Source organism: Diabrotica virgifera, chromosome 1, assembly GCF_917563875.1.
Source record: "Diabrotica virgifera virgifera chromosome 1, PGI_DIABVI_V3a".
In the NCBI taxonomy this organism is placed as follows: domain Eukaryota; kingdom Metazoa; phylum Arthropoda; class Insecta; order Coleoptera; family Chrysomelidae; genus Diabrotica; species Diabrotica virgifera.
In genome coordinates this window covers 290,003,360-290,019,768 of record NC_065443.1, presented here as the reverse complement: position 1 = coordinate 290,019,768, position 16,409 = coordinate 290,003,360, and the positions used below count along the sequence as shown (strand labels likewise).

Here is a 16,409-nt window from a genome sequence, read left to right as displayed (position 1 = left end):
GGAATTATGTGGTTGGTAAATATTCTGATTTTTACATGAGAGTTTAATGAAAGTGTAGAAAATCAATTGGAAGTTCTGTCGGATAAAATACATAAAATGTTTTCGTAGTCTGACTTGAGAAACCTGTAACCTGTTCCACAATTAAAACTTCCCCTGTTCCAGTGTTCCTGTACATCAAAGTTTGTCCGACTAGTCACTGTTAAGCTATTAACAAATTTTTAGCTTGCTATTAATAAAATTTTTTTGGTACTCGGGATCAAGGCCTATTGTCAATTCATTACTAAAATAAAATCCTACGTTGTAAAAATTCTCATTTTATGCCACATTTTCCCTGAAAAAATTATTTAAAAACCGTTGTTAACGCGGTTAAAAATTACTACTTCTCTGTATAGCTACCCACGATACATTTATTTTCATTTAATACCTACCTACGTATTTTCATGTTTTTTAATGAATTACAGGAACGAATTCAATTCTAAGAGTAGACAATAAATAATGTGCTTTCGTGAAACGCTGCTCATAGAACATAAAGAATAAAGAACTAAGGGTAAATGATGTTACACAAAATTAAATTTGCTGAAAACGCATCTCTAAAAGTATATGCACATATCCGCAAAAGTAACCGGGTACTAAGTTTATTTTAAGTAAAATAATAAGTATTAGAGAACCTTCAATTCCAATGAATTATTTTTATTGTACCGGGTGCCCCAATAAGAATGGCTCTCGACCATATCTCAGGAACCGTTTATAGTACAGCTTTGAGAAAAAAATATTTATAACAAAAATTGCCTCGGGAAAAGCCTGGAAATTATTTTCATAATTGTAGGTCCACCGCTAGAGGGCGTAATTGAATATCAAGAATTAAAAAATCAAAATTTTAGAAAATCTACCTAATGAAAGGGCACTGAAAATCCAATCGTCGTATTCTTCATACAATTTTGCGCATATTTGATTTGACATGTTTAAGTCTACCTTTGCAAATTAGAAGTGGGGGTGAGTGGGAACCTTCTTATGAACAAATGGCTGTAAGTCCGGTTCTGGTAAATCGAATTTTGCATACTTGATCTTATTAAAAATAGCTCTTTTTCGTCAATGTAATTGTCCTATTTTCGAAATAGTCTAATAAGTAATATGCAAGTTAGGAGGAGTTATTTAATTATTTTCAGAAATCTAGTTTTCTTTGGAAAATATTAAATACAAGTATGCATTTTTAATCATGTATTACAAAATTAAACCAAATTAGTAACATAATACCGAAAAGCGCATGTCGATAACTTTTTTCTATCTCGAGATATCTTAAGCAATGTGTAAATTTTAAACATAACTGTTACTGTCACCGGTAATCGAGGTTAAAGAAACGTAGTGTGCTATGGAAAAAATAAATAAACATTTTCCAGATGTAAACGTATATAATTAATTAAAACAACAATAAGACAAACAACACTATAAAATATAACAAAGAAATAAAAGCAACTACTTACTTAGTCTGAGTGACTGCCTAAATGTTCAAATTGTTGCCCATCGTTTTCGATGCAAGCACTTATTCTTTCAAAAGTAGATTGAATAACAACAGATTTAACTGTTTTAGACTTTTATTTATGGGGACGCATTAAAGACCTTGTTTTTGCCGCTAGGCCCACTACGCGAGAAAACATGATCTAGAATTTAGAGAATACGAAACGCCATTCAAAGCATTGCAAAAGGAGAAATTGGGACTGCTCTTCAATCTACTCTTGAAAGAGTAAATGCTTGCATCGAAAATGATATGCAACAATTTGAACATTTAGGTCGTCACTAAGTAATTGTTTTTATTTCTTTGTTATATTTTATAGTATTGTTTGTCTTATTGTTGTTTTAATTAATTATATACGTTTACATCTGGAAAATGCTTTTTTGTTTTTTCCATAGCACACTACTTTTCCTTAACTTAGTACAGGGAAAGATAAGAGTAAGATTGAGTATAAGAAGAAGGAGAGTGTCATGGTTGAAGAATTTAAAATACTGGTTTAAATGCAGTTCTATAAGCCTGTTCAGAGCAGCGGTATATAGAGTAGAAATATTGATGATAATATCCAACCTCCGATTGGAAGACGACTTAAACAAGATATATAGGGTGAGGCAGATAAAGGGCCTATTAGAAATATCTCGAGAACTAAAGGCAACAGATTCATGAAAATTGGCATGAAGGGGTTTTGAAGAGTGATCTAATTAATGAAAATATTTTCATCTATTTTCTACTTCCGGTTATACCGGAAGTTGCTTATAATTTCGTTTTTTTAAATGAGACACCTTGTATATTTTTACATTTTTGAATTTTCCTCGATGTTTCCTTTCTTAATATATGAGGTTTTATATTATTATACAGGGTAGTTTAAAAGATAATTACGTGTTTTTATTAATTTCGTAGCAACTTTCCACCCTGTAGAATTATAGTACTTTGACATCAAAAACTCTATTTATATTCAGATGATTTTTAATATAGTCTGCTATTGTTAAACATTATTAGTATAGCTACATATTGAATTGTAGTATACAGGGTTGGTCAAAACACGAAATGAATATTTTCTGAGTTTTCTTAAATAGAACACCCTGTATTTTAGTATTGTAGTGAAATGATATTTTATGGTACTTTTTTATTTTATAAGCATTCCCTATACCTAACTGCTTTAATTTGTGAGTTATTGGTGATTCAAGCCAAACATTAATTGCAACAAAAAATACGTGAAATTTTATTAGGTTGGCCTTGAAAATATTCAGTCACAAATAATTTTTCGGAAATAAATACATATTAATCTAGACTGATCGTTAAAATTCCCAACAATGGTTGATCTATCAAAATACTTACGTAGTTAAGATTGTTGGTGCGATTAACAATTAAGCACAAATTAAAGCAGTTAGGTATAGGCAATGCTTAAGAAATAAAAAAAGTAACATAAATATCATTTTATTACAATACTAAAATACAGGGTGTTCTATCTAAGAAAACTCAGAAAATACTCATTCCGAGTTTCGACCAACCCTGTATACTAAAATTCAACAATTAGCTATACTAATAATTTCTGTTAATAGTAGACTATATTAAAAATCATTTGGACATAAATAAAGTTTTTGATGTCAAACTACTCCAATTCTACAGGGTGTGAAAGTTGCTACGAAATTAATAAAAAAACGTACAGTAGAACTCCATTTATCCGGACTCCAATTATCCAGATCGCCAATTATCCGGATCAGATTGAGAAAAAGAAAAAATCAAGTTTGTAAAAAAATAATTCATTTTACTGTGATTTAGTATCGTGTGTCAATATTACGTAATGTAAACTTTGTCATTTACATATTGTTGTGTATACTGTATTGTTTTTCATAATAAATACCGTATATGTTCTCCATCGTGTTTTGCTGTAATTACGTTTCTTTCCCGGAAAAGGCCTTTTTCGAGAAAAATCCAATTATCCGGATTTTTGATTATCCGGATCGGGTCCGGTTCCAATTAATCCGGGTAATTGGAGTTCTACTGTAATTATCTTTTAAACTACCCTGTATAACAATACAAAACCTCATATTTTAAGAAATAAGACTACGAGTAGAATCCAAAAATGTAAAAATATACAGGGTGTCCCATTTAAAAAACGAAGTTATAAGCAACTTCCGGTATAACCGGAAGTAGCAAATAGATGAAAATATTTTCATTAAATAGATCACTCTTCAGAACCCCTTCATGCCAAGTTTTATGCATCTGTTGGCTTTAATTCTCGAGATATTTCTAATAGGCACTTTATCTGCCTCATCCTGTATATCTCACTACAAAATATGTAGAATTCATCCATTTTATTGTATACTTATCCTGTAAGATTTTCTTAAATAGTTTAACTAATATTAAAGTATATCGATTTAAAGTAGATCGTTTTTTTGTTAGCCAGCTGGCGCTGCTATCAGTTTAAAAAGCTTCAAGCATCACGGTATGTCTAACCTCAAAAACATGCTAATCCCTTAAGTAACTTTTCCACTGCGAATTCTAATCCCCCATTATAGCACCGGCATTAAGGTGGCATAAAACGTGGATTTGTAATTTAATTTAAACATGCATCAGCTAACGGGATTTCGTTCCTTTTTCCCTTTTTTCCTTTTGCAGTATATATGTTCATTCCCGACGCTCCTCTCAAACGAAATATCTGCGTGTTTACTTTTTGAAGTTATACTTCTTTACGATCGAGAGTGAAATTTTATCACATTCTGGGCGCATGCGCACACAGACAGTAATATGTATTTCGTTGCTAATCTTTCAAGATGTATATATCAGCGCTGTCAGCGCAAATAAGTCATATTATATCATATAAAAGGATATATTAATGTTAAATAAATGTATTATTTATTATAATTTTTGTGTCTTTGGGTTTGTCTTCCTCGGAAATAAAATATTTTATAATAATAGAAAGTATATTTAAAGTAAGAGAGATATATCGACAAATAAGATACGAGGTTAAGCGAGCAAAAGAGGACTGGATGGAACAAAGATGTCGTGAAATGGAAGAACTACAAAGAAAACATGACGAGTTTAATATACATAAAAAGCTTAAAGAAATTACCTACACTCACAGAAAAAGAACTCACTTTATGAGAAACCCCAAAGGTAAAATAATTCTCGACTTGGATGAAAAAAAGGAAGAATGGACTAACTATATAAAAGAGCTCTTCCTGGATACGAGGCCACCACTTAACACCACAAAGTATACGAATACTGGTCCTAGTATTTTAAAAGCGGAAGTAGAGAAAGCCATCAACCAGAGCAAAAATGGGAAATCTCCAGGCCCTGACCAAATACCATCAGACTGGCTCAAACTTCTGGATGACGACAATGTCTCACAACTAACAAACATTTATAACCATATATACGAGACTGGCATGATGCCACAGATATGGTTAAAGTCTACATTTATTCCACTCCCAAAAAAGCCTAATACATCATCATGTAAAGACTTTAGACTAATTAGTCTCATGAGCCACTCTCTCAAGCTACTTCTTAAAATAATTCTTAATAGAATCAAGCAGAAATATGAAGAGACAATGGGAAACAAACAATTCGGTTTCAGAGAAGGATTGGGAACAAGGGAAGCTTTGTTCTCAATGTTAACATTACTTCAACGATCATGGGAAGTACAGAAACCAATTTACGTCTGCTTTATAGATTTTGAGAAGGCGTTTGATAGAGTTTAACATGATAGGTTGTTTGAATATCTAGAAATGATTGGAATAGACGATAAAGATCTGAGACTTTTACAACATCTATATTGGAATCAAGAAGCTTCTATTCTGGTAGACGGCAAAGAAACAGACAAAATTTGCATTCAAAGAGGTGTCAGACAGGGTTGTGTGTTATCCACAACTTTGTTTAACGTATACTCAGAAATAATTTTTAATGAAGCCTTGGAAGGACAATGTGGAGTTCGAATCGGGGGAGAAACTATTAACAACATCAGATATGCAGACGACACCGCGATCATGGCTGAAAATATCGAAGATCTTCAATTCCTTATAGATCGAGTCACTAGAGAATGCTCCAATAACGGACTTAACATAAATGCAACAAAGACAAAGTTACTTGTGGTTAGTAAACAAGACGTCGGCCCTATGCAACTAATTGTCAATGATGAATTAATAACAAAAGTTAACCATTTTAAATACCTAGGATGTTGGATAAACGAGACACTAAATCCGGATGAAGAAATTAAAACTCGTATAGAAATTGCAAGAGGAGCATTTATGAAACTTAGATCTATTCTGAGCAATTCTCAGCTGAACTTACAACTAAGAATCAAGTTCCTAAAATGTTATGTGTATCCTGTATTACTATATGGATGTGAAACCTGGATCATGAAGGTTAACATGATGAACAAATTAGAAGCCTTTGAGATGTGATCGTATCGTAGAATGCTCAGAATATCTTGGGTTCAACGCATTTCAAACAGAGAAGTCTTAAACAGAGTAGGTCAAGGCGAAGGTGACTTAATGAAGATGATAAAAAAGAGAAAACTTGAATATCTGGGGCATATAATGAGAGGTAGCAGATACAGGATGCTGCAGTTAATACTCAATGGAAAGATCGACGGAAAAAGGGGAATTGGTCGAAAGATATATTCATGGCTCCGAAACCTTCGTCAATGGACTGGCTTATCAGCAGATCAATTGTTACATGCCGCACAAGATCGAGAACGATATCGGCAAATTGTTATGGAAGCTACCCACGCCTAAAAATTTGGGCACGGTACTTAAAGAAGAAGAAGAAGAAATTAAAATATTTTTGTATACTTCACTTGGTCAGTATATGATAAATCTTGTAACCTGTCAAAGCAGAAGGGATATAGCTCAGTGGTAGAGTGTGTGACCGGAGATCAAGAGGTTCCGGGTTCAAATCCCGGACGATTCATATTTTTTTTTATAATTTTCTTATCGTTTTAGTAAAAAATGTTTAATAAAAGTGGTAGGTAAAGAAAGTTAGTTTAATACTTAAATAAAATACAAATAACCTGTCAAGTATATTAATTTCGTTGAAATCACAAGAATAGAAGTATAATTTCTTGCGTGCGTACAAAGTACACATACATTCTTTTTTTGTTCAATCAGCTGTTTTTCGCGCATATCTCTTTACAATAAGCCAAGCTATGATGAACAATTTTTAATATGCGTTGCTTTTTGTAGATAGTTTTTAATATTACGTGCTAGTAGGAGAGAGATATTTTGGGGTGAGTGATAAAAGAAGTATGTTATATCGGTTAACGGACGATTAGGTGCAGAAACAAAGAAAAGAGGAATATAATTTAAACATGCTAAACCTATGTTTTGTCTTTCACACTGGTCATTCTCATGGGATATATTATAGATTGTAGATATCGTTATAGGCGACATCAGGTCCCTTCCCGAACATGTCATGAGGATGGCTTTAGAAGGATGAATCGGTGAAGTAACAGTCTCTCTCTCTCTCTCTTGTTTCCACATTACTGAGGATCGTGATTTCTTTAAATATTCCTAACAATGTTTCTCCATTGGTCTCTATCTTCAGCTGCTCTAAGAGCTTCGCAGAATGAGTTTCCAGCTGAATGCTTTATTTGGTCAGGCCATCTAGTTGGTGATCGTCCTCTTGATCTTGTCCCCGAAACGTTTCCAGAAACAATTAATCTCTCCAAACTGTCGTCACCTCTGCGAACCACGTGACCAAATAATTGCAGAATTTGTTGCAGACATATTGTGGACAGCCTTTTTTTTAATATTGAGTTGGTTTAGAATGGAAACGTTTGTCCTATGAGCAGTCCAAGGTATGCGCAGCATTCTTCCCCAGTACCACATCTCAAAGGCATCAATTTCTTGGCGCTCGCATGCGCGAAGAGTCCAAGTCTCTGCTCCGTATAGAAATATTGAGAATACAAGGGCATTCACCAGTCTCATCTTGATATTTTGAGAAATAGATCTGTCTTTCCAAACTTTAGTTAGGTGACTCATCGCATTTTTGCCATACCAATACGTCTCCAAACTTCTGCTTCATAGTTACCATCTTTAGTTATACTAGACCGAGATAGATAAAGGTGTTTACTATCTGGTATTCCTGTAACATGTTAGCCAGTTGAATAGTGTCGAATCTGTCGGCCACCATTATTTTCGTCTTAGCTTTATTGATTTTCAGACCAACTTTATTGCTTTCGTACTCAACTCTTCGCAGAAGATCAAACATTTCTTGCTCATTTGCTGCTATAAGTGTAGTGTCATCAGCAAATCTTAAATTGGAGATTTTCCTACCAGCTACTGTTACTCCACCGGCCCATCCTTCTAAAACCATCCTCATGACATGTTCACCATAAATGTTAAATAAGTCAGATTACAACACGCATCCTTGTCTAACACCTCTCTCGGTCTTGAATTGGTTGGAGAACTTCTGATCTAGTCGTACTGTCGCTATATTAGACTGGTACAGATTTTTAATAAGTGTCACCAGGTGCATTGGTGCACCCATTTCTATTAAAATTGACCACAGATTTATCCAGCTTACACAATCAAATGCCTTTTGGTAGTCAACGAAGCATATAATCATAGGTACTTGAAATTCTCTAGACTTTTCAATGAGTTGTCTCAGGTTCAGGATTTATTCCCTTGTACCTTTACCCTTTGCAAACCCCGCTTGTTCCTTAGGTATTTGGTAATGTAAATAGGTTTTTAATCTGTTTTTGATGATATGCAACAAGATTTTACTAGCATGTGTTATTGGTGACAGTGTGCGGTAGTTTTCACATCTGGTAGTAGTTCCTTTTTTGTGTAGTGGGATATAAATTGAGGTACACCGATCAGGATTAACAGTAGCTGGTAGGAAAATCTCCAATTTAAGATTTGCTGATGACACTACACTTATAGCAGCAAATGAGCAAGAAATGTTTGATCTCCTGCGAAGAGTTTAGTGTGAAAGCAATAAAATTGGTCTGAAAATCAATAAAGCTGAGACTAAAATAGTAGTGGTCGACAGATTCCACACTATTCAACTGACTAACATGTTACAGGAATACCTGATAGTAAACAGCTTTGTCTATCTCTGAGATTTATATTTTCGTAGATATTTAAAAAAACAACTAATTTCGCAGTTCATTTGTTTAATAGAAAATGAAACGCCCACTTCTAAAGTAAAACTTTTGGATATGTTGTTCATTAAATATTTCTTAACGACGTTCTACAACTTCGGCAAAGAATTAAGGATTTGCATGAAATTTTAGTATGTTATAGTTTACTTCAAAAAACTAAGACTTGATTTTTAAAAATTGTTTTACCGTGCCTTTTAATTACTATTAAGGGTCAAAGTTAATTTTTAACATGGGCTCTTATGGGAATGCTTAAAAAATTATTAACTTTTGGCCCAAATTTACGATTTTTAATTATTTGCGCTTAAATTAAAGGTTTTTTTTGTAAGGAATAACATATTAAAAAATGAAAATTGTTTACCGTACCGTTTATTTTTAATTTATTTATTATAATTAATTCCGTAATTTATTCCGTAATTTCCGTAATTTATTATAATTTATTTTTATAAAGTATTCAATATTGAAACATATGATTTGAGTATTCTGCTATAAATGCATTGTTACCAACTTTCGCTTGCATATAAGTTTTCCCCCCTTTCCTCTGAGAGGCATACCCCGCAACGAAGGTGTAGAACGTTGTTAATCAAATTACAAAAAGTTCTATCTTGTTTTGATTTGTTTCGTAATCTAAGTCTCTATTGACTCCCCTAATGTATAGATTAATGAATGATGAGGTACCTTTATTTTTTTACATTTTAACTATATTTTTAGAGTAAAAGTAAAGCTTTTTTGGCGTTTCAAAGTGATATTAACTGTTTGAAAATAGATCGATATATAGCCCATTGACGAAAGCAGGCACAGGAAAAATGCACTAAAGCCCTAATTGAAATTGAGCTCCGCTCGACTTTAATGTATATCTATATACAAGGCGGCGTATCCTAAAATTGGTAAAAAGAGTTTGAGTGACGTGGAACGGTGCAGTTGCTCCGAAAAATTGAGATTGATTGGAATTGATAGTAATCCCAGTTTGGAAATAGCTCATCGTTGTCGAAAAGGTCGTTAAATTTTCCAGCAGTAGTCGTTTTAACTGAATAATAGCTAAAATAGGAACTAAAAGTCTAAATTTATTCATTTGAATTAAACTATTAGTACGGAATAAAAAACAGTGTAAAATAGTTATTTATGGAACAGTTCGTAAAGTATGTTTTACAATAGGAAAAATAAAAGAATACTCATGAACGATCACATCAATCACATATTATTAAGATAATTAATAATCTATCTCTCTCGTCTGTTATTTATAGAAAAAGAACAGCAAATACAAAATATGTAATTGTATGTGATCAGAGCCGCATTTAAGGCAGTGGGGGACCCTGGGAAGAATTGGTGTGGGGGCCCCTGGGCAGATGGTGTGGGGGCCCTACCTCCTACCATTAAAAAAATGTTGATCTAGTTTTATAAATATATTTTAAAATAATTAAAAGTACAAGAGCTGTAACTTGTTATAGTAAAATATTAAAAATAATAGTAAGATCTATGGTTAAAGTCCGGGAAGTTTTCGAGATATTTTAATTGAAAATTTCTGGATTATGAGGGACATATCTAGTTGCATTAAGACATCGTGGCCAATGCTCATTATAGAGAGATGATTCAAACACTCTTGGCCCATCATAGACCGAATGATCTCTATCCACTGCAGTTAGTTAGCATCAGAACTAAATATAAACAAAGTGCCACTTCAACATTTGGAAAAGCATCATTCATATTCTTTTTTTTAGCAGTTCGTACATTTGAAGTTGTTTGCTTATATTTGATGAACTGATTTCCTCTTTAATGGGTTGAAAAATCTTACAAACTGACCAGATGGACAAATAAATTTTCATCTAAATGATTGCTATAAATGTTGGCAAGCTTTTGTGGGTGAGCTTTAATTTCATTGAGAGGTAAATTTTCCAATTTTCCAAAATTATGTAAAAATCCAAAATTGGAATGAATGGATTCATATGTAGACAGCCTCTGAGTTAAAGAGGTAATGAAGTGATCTATAATAGCGATGAAATTTTGAGTTCTAAACTTCTCTGATGTTCTCATATCTTTCAAAATTGTCACGTCTTGACTGTATAATTTATTTAAGTGATCTAAGTGCTGCCACTCCTGAATTAAGGTTAATATTTGGATCTTAAAGAATACGACTTGAGCTGTTTGTCTTCCGTTATATCCTCTGTTTCCAGTAAATACATTCGATTACACTTTTGTTCCTGGCAACATGAAAATTTGTTTAAAGGGGTCCTTTTTGAGTAAGATTGTGCAAGAAATCCGAATCGGAATATTTTTTCTAGCTGATGCGCAGTGGCTTTCTGGACTAACTTCCTTTTTTGTATTCACTTAATTTTTGAATTTCTAAAGTAATTAAATTCAGTAAATTTTTGAAATAGGAAGGAGGATCTGATTATTTACAGCTGACATTTCATCACTATCACCAGTTGACTGACACAAAATCGCAAAAGCACAGTCTTTTTGTCATTCAAATTTCATTAAACTACTTCACTTGATAGTGATTCTAGCTCGTCTGACAGCGCAGGTGACCTCCTTGCTATGTGCGGTCGACATCGATCGCGACTTAACTAGTTGCATCCATCGTGACCTACACCTCCACCTCGACCCACTTGTTCTGTTCTTATTCTTAGTGTGTGAAACGAGGGTTTTACAGTACAGTTTCATAAGATACTCACCCCTCCCCATCCAAGAGCTCTCGCCAAGTCGTTCCCCGTACCCAACGGCAAGACTCCGACAGCAGGAGCAGGAGATATTCCGATCTGATCTATCACACTCAACACCCACCCTACGGTACCGTCCCCACCACAGGCCAGTACTCTTAAATTAGGCACTTTCTTGAACAGCTCCAAACCCATTCGCGGACCTCCTTGCGTCAGATCGAAGACCTGTCTGGGATTAAGCAGCCACTGGAACTTCTGGAGCAGCTTGAGACCCTGATTGCCTCCGGATTTTGGATTGATGAACACTATCACTGGAGAAACGTTCGTTGAGGGGATTGGCTTTATTGCGAAAATTCGATGTTCTTTGTCCTGTAACAAAAAAGTCAAATTATTAACCTGAAACAATCATGATCTTTTTATTATTATAAAAGTTATGGGAAATGTAATTTGGAACGCTTGGTAGAAAGTTCCATAATAACCGCAATATTTGACCGATCAAATAAAAATACAATACATGTAAATCAAAATGTAATTCCTTACAAGTTGGAATAAATTTTTTTATCAAATATTGTTTAAATAATTAAAAATGGGTAATTTTTGCTCAAAATTTATTTTTTTAAGTGCTGTGGTAATTCTTGTTCATATTAAGGTTTTTAATTTTTTTTTCTGCAAAGCTGAAGAAACAATCTTTTATATAAGACTTACCAAATTAAATTTGACCTTTAATTTATTTAAATAGTTGTAAATCAAAATTGAAAAACAAGTTTCCAAAAAAATATTATTTGCGTTATAAATAAGCACTATCAAACATTTTGTTTTACATCAAAAGTTGCGCTATAATATCAGTATAAATTGAAAAAAAATGGTTGATAAATATTGAGTAGTTTATAAGATATTTAATTTGTTTATAAAAATACCATTTTTGCAACTGAAAAAACGAGGTTGATGCCGATAGAGTGTACAAGTTTTTAAGATTTCATTTTTTTTTGCTTTTATGTATGTTTTCGATAAATGTATTGACAAATCAAAATTTAAATTAAACACTCCTCAAAAAAGACGTTTGACAATTGGTGTAATTTGTTTAAAATTTGTTTTTTAATAACATCGCCGGGATTAAAAAATTTTAAATTATTTTTCGATATTCGTGTTTCTGTTGGTCTTTAACACATTAACAAAAGAAAAAAATTCTAGAATCATTTTTTGCCGAGATAGCTTTTCAAGTTTAAAAATTCATAACTTGTTTATTTATCAATATTAACATTTAAAAGTCGTAAGTACATCTATTAACCCTACTACTTAACAATGGCATTTATACACATAATAAAAATTCTAGAATATTATGAAAAATAATGATTTTCATAGCACCTTAAATGAAAACTTTTTGCCTGAAAATTAAACGGAGGAGCAGTTTGCGATATCTCTGTTAATAATGGGCCAATTTCAATGTTTTTTTTTAAAATTTTGGTAGCATATAAAAATAATAAAATCTGGGTGACCCTTTGGCACTAAATATTCATTAATTTGTTATAAACAATATTTTTTTCTAAAAAAATTTGTTTTCTAATATTGTGATAAATAAAAGTTAGCAACAAATATAACCACAAAACAGTATGAAAACAAATTTTTATTTTAAAAATCTAACAAAATAGTAAAATTTTGTTAAAGAAACATAAAAACTTTTTTCTTTGTATAAATCATTGGCAAAATCTCACAAAGTTAATGAAAATACAAAAGAAAATATATGGAAAAATGGAGGACAACCTCTATTATAAATCTATTATGTATATAAGTGAATAAAAATTAACAAATATATACACAATTTTTAGTGTACTATCTGTTATAAAACAAACTACACCAAATTTCAAACACCATTTTGGAAGGGTGTTTAATTGAAATTTTGATTTGTCAATACATCTGTCGAAAATATACATAAAAGCAAAAAATTAGACCTTAAAAACTTGCATATTCCATCGGCAACAACCGCGTTTTTGCAATTGAAAAAATGGTAATTTGTTATAAACAAATTAAATATCTCATAAACTACTTAATATTTATTAACCAATTTTTTTCTGTTTATACTGGTACCTACCGTAGCGCAACTTTTTCTGCAAAACAAAATGTTTTATGGTGTATATTTATTATGCAAATAATATTTTTTTGGAAATTTGTTTTTCAATTTTGATTTACAATTATGTACTTATATAAATTAAGGATCAAATTTAATTTAGTAAGTTTTATATAAAAGTTGTTATTCAGCTTTGCAGAAATAAATTGTAAAAACCTTTATAAAAACATGAATTACCGTAGCAGTTGAAAAAGTAAATTTTATGCAAAAATTACCCATTTTTAATTATTTAAATAATGATCCTCTCATATGAATCATATACTTTCTTGAAAATATCTTTTGTTTGAACCTAAACTTTGATAAAAAAATTATTTTAATCTGTACTAGATTACATTTTGATTTTATTTTATTTTATTGGGCTAATAATAGAGAATCCAATATAAGGTCGATCTGCACCGAACTGATGCCAATAAGTTGACATTCACCACTTTCAATGTGAAGACTTAAGTTTTTCACTTAGCAACCCACGTACCTCGTGGGAGTCATATAGTGTCCAGGGCCTTATCCTTATGGATTATATCCATACTTTGAATTTCATAATTAATTTACAATGTAAGGCATTTAGTCAACATCTTTTTTTATTTAGCGTATGGACTTTCACAGTACGATAAATACACAAATGTAATATATTATTTAAACACTAAAATATAATGAATGAACCTAAATATTAATTTACATAGCCTTTCAATTATTGCTTCTGAGGAGCATTCCACAATGTCCTGGAGGTTTCCACGGTAGGCACGATTTAGGCAATCTAAAACACAATGACTTAAAGTCTGTCTAGGTGATCCGCAATCGCACTGTTCACTTTCCGCACGACCCCATTTGAACAGAGAATCAGCACTAATGCTGACTCACTAATGATGCTGTACGGCGTAGATCTGGTGGAGCAATATTGCTCAAAGTAGGCAGCCATTTCACTGGGGCTGATTTTATTGTTCCAGTGATTATTCTCATGGTTTGATTAAGTTGGACATCGATTTTGTTTGTATGTGCACTATTTAGCCATACTGGTGCACAATATTCTGCCACTGAAAAAACCAAAGCTAGAGCAGAGGTCCAATTAGTATCTGCAGAGGCACCCCAAGTTGTTCCAGCAAGTTTTGTTATTATATTGTTTCTTGTTCTCAGTTTACCGGCTGCATTTGTAAGATGGCTTTTGAAGGTGAGTGTTCTATCAAGTGTGATACCTAGATATTTGGGGTTGTGGTTATGTTTGATAGCTGCATCATTTAGAGTTATATTGAGAGTATCACTCGCAAGTTGATTCGACAGGTTTCAGTTTTGCTTGTGTTAGGACGTAAGCGCCAGTTCTTAAAGTGGTTACTTAGTGTAGTTAATTCCTCGTTTAGGGCTCGTTCTCCAGATTCCTTACTATTATCTTGGAAGCCAATGGCCAGGTCTTCTGCATAAGCGAATTTTCTCTTCTCGATTTGTTTCAGGTATATCTGTCGTATAAATGTTAAATAATAAAGGAGCTAGCACTGAGCCTTGAGGTAAGCTGTTGTTAAGTTTTCTAACGTTACTCCGTACATCATTTATATTATACCTGAAACAGTCTGTTTGTTTATCAGCTGACAAGTTTTGAGACAGGGTATGATTTTCATCAACTTATAAATAAGGCGAATATCTAAAAATAATTTCCATACAGTGTCATAGGCAGCCGTAAGGTCTATAAATGTTATGGCAGATTTTTCACGTCTTTCAAAGCCAGCTTCGATGAATGTAGTTAAGAACAGCACTTGGTCACAGCAACTTCGTCCTCTTCTAAATCCAGCTTGCTCAATTGGTACAGCGTCCTCAATGGTATTGCATATTCTATTATATAAGAGTCGTTAAAGTAATTTATAACAGCAACTGAGTAACGCGATAGGCCGGTAACTTTTAGGCAGCTTGTTGTCTTTGCCAGGCTACTGGATTGCGATAATTTATATTTCTGGTCAGCGACTTCTGGTTTGCGATAGTCAACATTTAAAATGTTTTAACCTCGGTATTTTTGGGTGGCTCAGCATGTCAAGAGCTTTATAGAGCGAAAAAGTTCTGTGATATTTGTAGCCGTTTTAAGGATTTTTAAGTAAATATACCTTTTATAAAGAAAAAAAAGTTTTATTAAATTTACTTATCAAGAGCTGATAGAATAAGATTCAGGTACTTCGTAATTTCAAAAATGATAACTTTTTACTTATGTAGGTATGAAAAATTACAAAAGACCTTTTTTGGTTATTGGGTTTTTGCGAAGCTTCCTTTGATAAACGACTTTTTTATCAATAATTTTATTGTTTTCTTTTCCTCAAATGTAGTTTTCGGCGTATCTTTCGTAAAATGTGGAAGGACGTTGCGAGGTGACTCATATTTTTTTGCAGAAATTGCTTGGAATTACCTCATATAATAATAATTGAGTTATCCTCCCACTGAAAAAGGTCCGGAACATTGTTTAAATAATTAAAATGTCAAAAAATGAAAGAAAAAATGGATTTTTTTCTTGGTTTTTTGATTATAACTTTAAAAGTATTCACTTTCGAAAAAAGTTGCACTGACATAAAAATTGCATAATTTAATTTTCTATAATATGTGATGAGTTAAAAATTTTAAAAATTGTTACTTTTGTTGCATAATAGCAATAATTGCGAAAACACCATAAAAAGCAAGTATTCGCATTTTAACGTTTTTCAATCATTTATGCTTCATTTAAGACCTTCATATTCTATTCAGAAAAACTATGTAATATAATAAAACAATACTGTAAATTTCATTGAGATCGGTTCAATATATTTTACAAAATAAATTTTGCAATCCAGCTTTCTCCAAAAAAAATTCATTTTTGCAAAATGTTACAGGACTGAAAATAAAGCAGATAGTAAGTTGAATTTTTTTACATATAGAAGAATACTGTACCTTTCATTTACAATTTGCAAAATTAAAATCGGTTAACAACCACGGCGTCAGGATTTTTTAAATAAACATTAATTTTTGGTGCTACTCGCAGAACAGCGGTGTTCGATTCACACAAGTTGA

At 32.4% G+C, this 16,409-nt stretch overlaps 1 protein-coding gene across 3 annotated transcripts in view; it reads right to left on the bottom strand.

Moving 5' to 3' along the window:
* The window catches only part of LOC114332203 (eye-specific diacylglycerol kinase), a 1,074,450-nt gene that overhangs the window by 129,844 nt on the left and 928,197 nt on the right, over nucleotides 1-16,409 (bottom strand). For all 3 annotated transcript variants that reach the window (XM_050642118.1, XM_050642119.1, XM_050642120.1), the window contains exon 9: nucleotides 11,285-11,638. In XM_050642118.1, coding sequence (XP_050498075.1) covers nucleotides 11,285-11,638 — 354 coding nt within the window. The remainder of the gene's footprint in view (nucleotides 1-11,284; nucleotides 11,639-16,409) is intronic.